This window comes from Rhincodon typus, chromosome 2, assembly GCF_021869965.1.
Source record: "Rhincodon typus isolate 14 chromosome 2, sRhiTyp1.1, whole genome shotgun sequence".
In the NCBI taxonomy this organism is placed as follows: Eukaryota; Metazoa; Chordata; class Chondrichthyes; order Orectolobiformes; family Rhincodontidae; genus Rhincodon; species Rhincodon typus.
The window spans coordinates 39,493,368-39,503,016 of record NC_063333.1 but is presented as its reverse complement, the minus strand read 5'-3'; the positions used below and the strand labels follow the sequence as shown (position 1 = coordinate 39,503,016).

At 43.6% G+C, this 9,649-nt stretch overlaps 1 protein-coding gene across 3 annotated transcripts in view; it reads left to right on the top strand.

Annotated features, from left to right (window-relative positions):
- Positions 1-7,453, top strand: part of spag6 (sperm associated antigen 6) — a 161,421-nt gene extending 153,968 nt beyond the window's left edge. For all 3 annotated transcript variants that reach the window (XM_048617961.1, XM_048617967.1, XM_048617952.1), the window contains exon 11: positions 5,996-7,453. In XM_048617961.1, coding sequence (XP_048473918.1) covers positions 5,996-6,062 — 67 coding nt within the window. In that variant the 3' untranslated portion in view covers positions 6,063-7,453. The remainder of the gene's footprint in view (positions 1-5,995) is intronic.
- Positions 7,454-9,649: the final 2,196 nt, after the last annotated feature.

The following is a 9,649-nucleotide window of genomic DNA, read 5'->3' as shown; positions in this document are numbered from 1 at the left end:
GGCCACCCCCTTTGTCGGTAGGAAGTGGGAGGAATTGAAAGAGAAGTTGTTGAGGTGAGGACGAGTTCGGCTAATCGGATGAGGGTGTCAGTGGAGGGGGACTGGAAGAAGCGGGACAGGAAGAAGCGGAGGGCCTTTAGCCCATCTGTATGGGGAATGCAGGTGTATAGGGACTGGACGTCCATGATAAAGATGAGGTGTTGGGGACCGGGGAATTGGAAGTTCTGGAGGAGGTGGAGGGCGTGGGTGGTGTCACGGACGTAGGTAGGGAGTTCTTGGACCAAGGGGGAGAAAATGGAGTCCAAATAGGTGGAGATAAGTTCGGTGGGGCAGGAGCAGGCGGAGACAATGGGTCGACCAGGGAAGTCAGGTTTGTGGATTTTGGGAAGGAGATAGAAGCGGGTGGTGCAGGGTTGGGGAACGATGAGGTTGGAGGCTGTGGGTGGGAGGTCACCTGAAGTGATGAGGTTGTGGATGGTTTGGGAGATGATGGTTTGGTGGTCGGGGGGTGGGGTCATGATTGAGGGGGCGGTAGGAGGAGGTGTCGGAGAGTTGGCGTCTGGCCTCGGCGATGTAGAGGTCAGTGCGCCATACTACAACTGCGCCTCCCTTGTCCGCAGGTTTTTTGGTGAGGTTGGGATTGGAGCAGAGGGAGCGGAGGGCTGCACGTTCTGCGGGGGAGAGGTTGGAGTGGGTGAGAGGGGTGGAGAGGTTGAGGCGATTGATGTCATGACGGCAGTTGGAGATGAAGAGGTCGAGGGAAGGTAGGAGGCCTTGGGGTGGTGTCCAGGAGGAGGAGGTGAGTTGGAGGCAGGAGAAAGAGTCAGTAGAGGGAGGGTTAGGCTCATCTCTCATCCCTCACACCCCCTCCCCGCAATAACAACCAAAACAGAATCCCCCTCGTCCTCACATACCACCCCACCAACCTCCGGATCCAACGCATCATTCTCCGACGCTTCCGCCATCTGCAATCCGACCCCACCACCTAAGACATTTTTCCCTCCCCACCCTTATCTGCTTTCTGGAGGGCCAACTCTCTCCGTGACTCCCTTGTCTGCTCCACACTCCCCTCCAGCCCCACCACACCCGGCACTTCTTCCTGCAACCTCAGGAAGTGCTACACCTGCCCCTACACCTCCCCACTAACCCCCATCCCAGGCCGCAGGAAGACTTTCCACATCAAGCAGATGTTCACTTGCACATCTGCTAATGTGGTAAACTGCATCTGCTGTTCGCATTGTGGCCTCCTCTACATCGGGGAAACCAAGCGGAGGCTTGGGGACCACTTTGCGGAACACCTACGCTCGGTTCGCACTAAACAACTGCACCTCCCAGTCGCAAACTATTTCAACTCCCCCTCCCATTCTGCAGATGACATGTCCATCCTGGGCCTCCTGCAGTGCCACAACGATGCTATCCGAAGGTTGCAGGAACAGCAACTCATATTCCGCTTGGGAACCCTGCAGCCCAATGGTATCAATGTGGACTTCACAAGCTTCAAAATCTCCCCTCCCGCTACCGCATCCCAAAACCAGCCCAGCTCGTCCCCACCTCCCTAACCTGTCCTTCCTCCCATCTATCCCCTCCTCCCACCTCAAGCCCCACCCCCATCTCCTACCTACTAACCTCATCCCGCCCCCTTGACCTGTCCATCCTCCCTGGATTGACCTATCTCCTCCCTACCTCCCCACCTACACTCACCTTTACTGGCTCCATCCCCACCTCTTTGACCGGTCTGTCTCCTCTCCACCTATCTTCTCCTCTATCCATCTTCTATCCGCCTCCCCCTCTCTCCCTATTTATTTCAGATCCCCCTTCCCCTCCCCCATTTCTGAAGAAGGGTCGAGGCCTGAAACGTCAGCCTTCCTGCTCCTCTGATGCTGCTTGGCCTGCTGTGTTCATCCAGCTCTACACCTTGTTATTCTCAGATTCTCCAGCATCTGCAGTTCCTACTATCTCTAAAACACTGATGTAAAATGGCCAAAGGGATCACCTGACCACAAGTTGTCAAATTTCAATATGGATTACACAACAGGTAGCTAAACCTAACTTAACATTTTGTTCAAAGAAAGATGCCAGTCAGCCCATGCCAGTGGAGGCTTAAAAGACACTTTTCTCCAATTTTTAGTTTACACCTTGATGAAAATGTTTGCATATTGGAGATGAAAGCAACAATGGCAATAATCAAACTTGAAGACAATGAACTCAGACATAGAAATACGTAACAAGCTTAAATTTCAAGAACGTCTGACGTTTCGGGCCTAGACCCTTCATCAGAAAAGCTGATGAAGGGTCTAGGCCCGAAACGTCAGCCTTTCTGCTCCTATGATGCTGCTTGGCCTGCTGTGTTCATCCAGCCCTGCACCTTGTTGTCTCGGATTCTCCAGCATCTGCAGTTCCTACTACCTCTGATTAAATTTCAAGAAACTGCTTTTAGCAAAGAGAGGAAATGGATTTTGGATTACAGAACTGAATGACTAGGGAATGCTCTGTCTCTCTCTCTTTCTCTCTCTCTCTGACTGTAAGAAGAAAGAGTACCCAATGACAATAGCATTCAAAAGAAACATCAGACACCAAGAACTCTAAAAGATACCTGAAATAATTGCTACTGCTGATAATCCAAGACACCAATAACCAGACTCTTTGATCAAAACACTGAACCTCAAGGACTCCAAAAGATTTTAAACTGTATATTGCTTTGATCTTCCTTTTGTAATTGATACTGTCTCTTTTTAACTTTGTACCTGTGCGTATGTATGTTTCATGTCAGATTTTTATTTTTCACTGGATTAGCTAGTAATAATATGTTCACTTTTCGCTCAAGAAATCCTCGTGATTGACTCCTTACTGAAACAGTAGAATTTAATTATCTATTTTAATTGGGGAGATGCTAAAAGAACATAAATTTTTATTGGAGCCAGTGGGAACGTTCAAAAGATGGGAGCTAATTCACCCTCCCGACCCTCACCTGGTCTTAACAGGGGTAGGCAACATCCTATTGGTGGAGAATACCACTTGTGCATTTCCTCCAAACTTGTAACATGAGATAGCTGGCTTCCAAAGTTTTAAGAAATGTTCCCTGTCAAGTGTAATCTTAGGTGGAGAACTTGAACGCCATTCAGGGTCAAAAGTGGGTGCCTTAGGCCCTTCCATGAGTTTACATGATATGCACTTGTAGCTTATTCACTAGCATACCACTCAAGGAAGCCATTGACATTGCACTGGATCACTATATCATGGCAATCTAGTTGTGTTGCCAGCGTCTGAATCTATTTTCACTGACCTCATGGATTTAGCAACTTGCACAGTTCAGTTTCAATGACACTACATGCACCCAAACAGATGGTGTTACCGTGAGATCCTTTGTGGACCTAGCTCTTGCTGACACCTTTGTCTGTTTGCATCAGAAAGCATGAAACTTGTCAGAAAGATTCTGCGATAATCAGGGAGGATTTTACTCTTTTATATAAACAGGAAAAATCAGATGACCAAAGGTACCCTTGAGTTCAAAGAATGTTTTTGGAAAGAATCATGTTCTGAGGCCAAACTGAAGCAAGCTGTACAAGGTCTTAGATTGTACAATGAGATAGGATTAAGGCTGTAGGACCATAAGATACATAGGAGCAGAAGTAGGCCATTTAGCCCATCATGTCTGCTCTGACTATCAAGGAGATCATGGCTGATCTCATAATCTTAACTCTACTTACCTGCCTTTTCCCCATGTTCCTTGATTCCTTTACTGATTAAAATTGCAACGTTGAATATACTTAATGACCAAGACTTATTAGCCTTCTATGGGAAAGAATTCCACAGATTCACAACCCTCTGAGAGAAATTCCTCCTTATCTCCCTTCAATATGTGCCCTCTCATCCTAGACTTTTCCACAAAGAGAAACAACCTTTCTACATTTCCCTGTTAAGTCGTCTAAGAATCTTATATGCTTCAATAAGATCACCTTTCATTCTTCTGTATTCCAATGAATACTGACACAATCCACACAACCTCTCCTCTTAAAATAGTCCAGTTATCCTTGGGATCTGCTTAGTGAATCTTCACTGGACTGCCTCAAATGCTAGTATATCTTTCCTCAGACAAGAGGTCCAAAGTCATTCACAATATTCCAGCTGTGGTCTGAATAGTGCTTTGTATAGTTTTGGCAAATCTCTTTATGTTTATACTTCATTCCCTTAGAAATATTTGCTAATATCCCATTTGCCTTCCATATCACCCACTGAATTTGAATGCTGGCTTTTTATGCGTCATGCACGAGGACTCCCAAATCCCTCTATTTTACAGATTTTTTCAGTCTTTCTCTATTTAAATAATATTCCGCTCCTCTATTCTTCCTGCCAAAGTGCACAACTTTACATTTCCCCTCATCATGGTCCATCTGCCATCCAATTAATGACCTCATTGTGAAGGCACCACTTGTTAGCAGCGATCATAATATGATTCAGTTTTACATTCAGTTTGAGGGAGAGAAGGTTGGGTCCAAGACTAATGGCTTAAATTTCAATGAGGGGATTAAAGCTGAGCTGACTTAAGTGAAATTCAGATTTGTTTTTTTTATGAAAATGCTGCCAGACTCCTGTTCGGGAGAAGTTGGCAAAATGAAGGAATGACAATAAATGTGGAATTAATACTCTGACACTAAAGAAATATCTTGCAAATAAAGTATGGCTGATATCTAGTTCAGGAAGAGAAAGATCACATACAAACCAAAGTTTTAAACTTAAGTCAGTTTGACAAGCAACAATGAGATATAAGCTAGACGTGTTAAGCTGGGTTGAGAAAAATAATGATGTATCCAAATGAATATTTAGTTTGATACAATACATGTATATCTTCTTAAATGACAATATTTCCATTTAGGAGGATGAAAAGTATTAGGAACAGTTGTTGGCCATTCAGCTATTTGGGCCATTCATTAGATTATGGCCGATCTGCACCTCAACCACATTGGTGATCTTTTCCTCCTGTTCTCTTACTTTTCCTACCCAGCATCCAATAGATCCATGGCTGGAAGTTCACTGAGAGGAGATTGAGTAATTGGAAGCTGTCTCCTTTGACTGTCAACATATTTCAGTGCACTATGTCTCCAATCAGCTTCCAGCTGTGTTTTACCAACTTGCACTGTGCATTTAGTTATATGGTCAATTTCTCAGGTTGTTCCTTTTTATGTATTCCAAACTCTGTCAGTACACTGAATTAGTAATGTTATTTTCACATATCCTGTCTAGTCCATTGAACCTCCAACTACTTCACTGAAGATGTATGTTTCATTGTCAACTGAAAATCTGGTGCTGAAGCTGTTTCACTTTTAATTTAAAACTTTCCTAAAGTGACATATTTGCTGTGGACATTTGTAAATCAATAATGTCCTGAAAATTAATGGTTGCACTGTGCAGATTGAATTGGTGATTTTTACTGTACATGCAGAGTGATCCAAACAACCTATGATGGCAATGTTAATAGCCTTTTGGGTGCCAATTGCTGGACTTTTGTGAGTGAATTGTTAGAAGTGGTTTGAAATATAATCAGAACTAGTAATTAAGTAATATTTCAGCAGTATTTTCCTCTGTGCTATGATTTTAGTGTGTGAAATTTTTTGAAATAACATCTTAAATTTATTGCATCTTCAATGTGGTAAATCCATGGTGCACCATAGAGTAAAATTTGACACTGAGACATGTAACACAATATTGGGATAGGTAGCTGAAAGATTGGTTAAAGAGCGGGTTTGAGGAGCATCTTAAAGCAGGAAAACAGAGTGGATATTTTGGAGCTTCTGGTCCAGATATCTGAAGGCATGATCCCCAAAGGAGATCAGGCATCACAAGAGGCCAAAATTGAACAACAGAACAGTTTTGGAGAGTTGTAGGGCTGGAGGATGTTAGAGGGATAGAGAAACAGTTCATTATTGTGTGTTCATTAAATTACACGACCTTAATCTTGAATCATATTTAACCATAAAATATATCTTTTTTTTTCCAGATATTATTCTCCTGGATACTCAGATGCACTGTTGGAAAGAGTGGAAAACTACCAGCCAGCTCTTTGAGAAACACTGGATATTATTTCAATCTTTGGTTCTCCTACTACTAAAGTTTTGAAGTATCTACTCATTTGCTAATATTTCCCACATAGTTTACAGTAAATTATGCCCTAAGTTCCTAACTCTTCTCTCCTTTAAAGCAAATTAATCTAAAATCAAATAATCATTTGAAAATGAAAATAAGCACCCTTACAAATATGTTCTGGAAGTGTACCAGTTGTATTTCAGTGTATCTGGGGTCTTTTTTTATGATGGTTATTGTTGCAATGCTTCACATGTCTCAATAAAATGGTATATTTTGCAAAAAGCCATTTCTATGTTATGGTTAGAGAGGCTGTACATTCTCATTGACATTTGTGAAGCCAGGGTTCACTGACCACTGGCCTCTTTTATATTCTGTGACCTGCAACTTTAAACTTTTTTTGTGACCTTCTGTAACTGATTAGTTCATTGGCAGTAGTAACGTGGTGACTTAGATCTGAAATGAAAAGTTTGTTGATAGCCAGCTCTTTATATTTGTATATTGCTTTGATTATTCACCAAGATTGCATGGCAGGTGGAGTGCAATGAAAACTATTAGCGTTAGTTTCATTACTCCACTAAAATTAATAACTTTGAAAAATGATATAGTCTAGGTTATTACACATATGCATCTGCCCATTACGCTTTGTATCTACTGTTAATACTCGTGTGGAATGGTGGTTTCCTGTATGCCTGACGTTCCTGTGGAAGTCTATTTGTAATTCGTACAACGATGGAGAGTAACATTGCCTGGCGTGTTGGCTGTGACTGACTTCGACCCATTCTCTTTTAATCCCTGATCATCTTGCTGTTGCTAAACGAAGGATTTTGAATTAGTGTTTGGCATGCGGCAAAATTTATCTTCCTTAGTAAACCGTTCGTATTCGGAGGAATGACATTCTTTGTATTCCGATCCACCTCTCATTTAGCCGTTTTGCCAGCTGTCGGGCCTTATTTCAGTTTCGCTTTGATATGTTACTTGTACATTACGTGTGGAATGGAAAATATAGGGCGTACAACCCTTTAATCGTGGTAGTTATTTGAACGTGATTGTGACAATTGATATGTTGCTGCATAATATATAATTCCAGTTTAGTACGGCCTATAAAATGACATGGAGAATGACGCTGCACGGTGTAAAGATTGAACTGTTATGTGGGGGCGGGAGGTGCACATGATTGAATGTGGACCTGCAGGAGCACTGTTATAGTCGTGCAATTGGTTTTATTCAATTGGCATTTAAAAGGCTGATGGAGGGGTGTGGGCTTCTGCAGAATGTTGAAACCGAGCCCGCCATAAGGCATTTTACAGACTGAGTCTTTTTGATACGTCCTTCCATAACATCGGCGGCAAAACCTGCGCCTTCCTTTCTCAGTCTCCGTTTACTTCATGGTTAAAGTTTCAAATTAAACACCCAGACAGGATGGTAAAACCTTTGTTTCCTCTTGGACAAAACGTTCAGCAGTTCCTTTTTTTCTCACGTCAGCCTGATCAAACAGTTGTGCACATCATTGGGATTCTGGTTCATTGGTATATCTTTCCGAGTCTCCCAAATGTGGTTCCCGCGCTTTGCCGGGTTCTGGGGTTTAATAATCTGGAGGGTGGCGAAGCTTCATTCGCGGAAAATGCGCTGGTTGTAAAAGTGTGGGAGTGTGTGTCAGGTGCTCCTGAAATGAAGCACTTGGTTGCTTAGTGCAGGGGCTATATCTGTGCAGCCTGCCACGCTGTTAACTTGGAGCCGGAGACTCGCTCCGATCCTCCTGTCGAACAAAGCCATCCTTGTGTGGAACTGGAATCAGTGGGAACTCCCAGCCCCTCTCTCTGCTCGCTCAATGCTGATCGCTGTAACACGAAGTTACCCTATCATTCAGCTATCTCAAATAAAATGGCCCTTCCCTGATTTCTGAGCTCACGGAGGTGTTGGGTTTGGTGAGAAGGGTAGACCAGGCCAGCCGGGAATGCCTTTTCGTTTTCACCATCTCCGCTCTCTCTTCCTGTTGACGGCTGGCTCCTCGCAGCAGAGCTGGCGCGGAAAAGCGCAGAAGAACCTGAACCCTGACTAAAGGTGGTTTCCTGTAAGCGGGTTCCGGATTGCCTGACACTTGAAATCTGACTGCTCTATTTATGTGTCGTCTGGAAGCAATCGCCGTTAAATAACGACGGCAAAAGAAGGAGCCGCTCGCTAGCGTTGTGGAAGAACAAGCCTCTCGGGGAACCGCGACTCTGATCAAATCTAACTTGAGGATGTCTACAAACCCACTGTCATAATATGTCTCCAGATTTTCGACTGGAAAACATACTCCTGTTTAGCTGGTTGACTCATCCAAAATCGTTTTAAAAATCCACCCACACGTTATTTAAATACAATATTGGCCACAGAACAGAACTGTTTTAACCTGAAACAAGAAATAAATTGCTGGAAGAACACAGCAGGTCTGGCAGCAGAGAGAAACACGAGTTCGGGTCCAGTGACCCTTCTTCAGAACGTTTTGACTAAGCAATAACTCTGTTTTCTCTGCACAGATGTTGCTAGACCAGCTGAATTTCTCCAACATTTTCTGCTTCTTTTTGCTTCAGATTTGCAGATCTGCAGTTCTTTGTTTTATTTTCCTGTTTTAAACTGTTTTGACTCATGAGCGGGTGGGGCTGGGGGAGCAGTTTAGAGGAGGTGAATATTCATCCAGTACAATGCCGAGAGCCCATAATATTGCTACTGTATACTGTTTCCCTTGGAAAGGAAAAGGTTGAGATGAGATTTTGGCGAGATACTCAAAACCACGAGGGGCCAGGACAAATTACAGGTGGAGTTATTGTTCCCACTGATAGAAAAATCCCGAACGAGAGGACACAGGTTTAAGGCCATTTATAAAAATTACAGACACATAAGGGTCAACTTTTACAATGAGCGTGTCGGATTCGGGTCTGAAATGTCCTGCCTGAGAGTGGGGAGGAGGCAGGATCAGTTAAGGTTTCAAAAGGAAATTTAGATCATTATCGGAATAGGAAAAAGACGCAGGGGTGGGTGGAGGGGGGTGGGGAAGGAGAGGGCCAGGGAGTGACAGGAGATGACTTGTTCTTGCGCAGGGCCTGGACAGATAAAATGGGCAGAATGGCCTCTTCCTGTACTGTAACCATCCAGTCATTCTGTACAGCAATTTAGCCATCCCTATTACCATATGTGTTTGACGCCGTTTCAAGTCAGTTCTGATTAAAACCAAACGGAACCAACAAACAACTGTAAATAGGGCCAAGCGGAGACATTCTGGATGAAACACTAGTCCCTCAACATGTCATGTAGCCTGGCTGCTGGCACTTACACCCCAACCGTCTTCATTCGCAATATTTCTATTTATTGTGCAAAATTGACATCAGATATAAAAATGATACCGGGCAAAGAAAATCTGGCGGAGCAGAATGTGTGGGGCTTCCTTTGTACCAATTTCTGATAGTGCTTTGGGAAAAGCTTTCACTTGAGATTCTTCCCTTCACTGGAACACCCACCCTCTGTCACTGCAGTCCAAGCCCCTTGCATATTAATATTTTAAAAAATATGAAATGTTGTTGAAATAAAA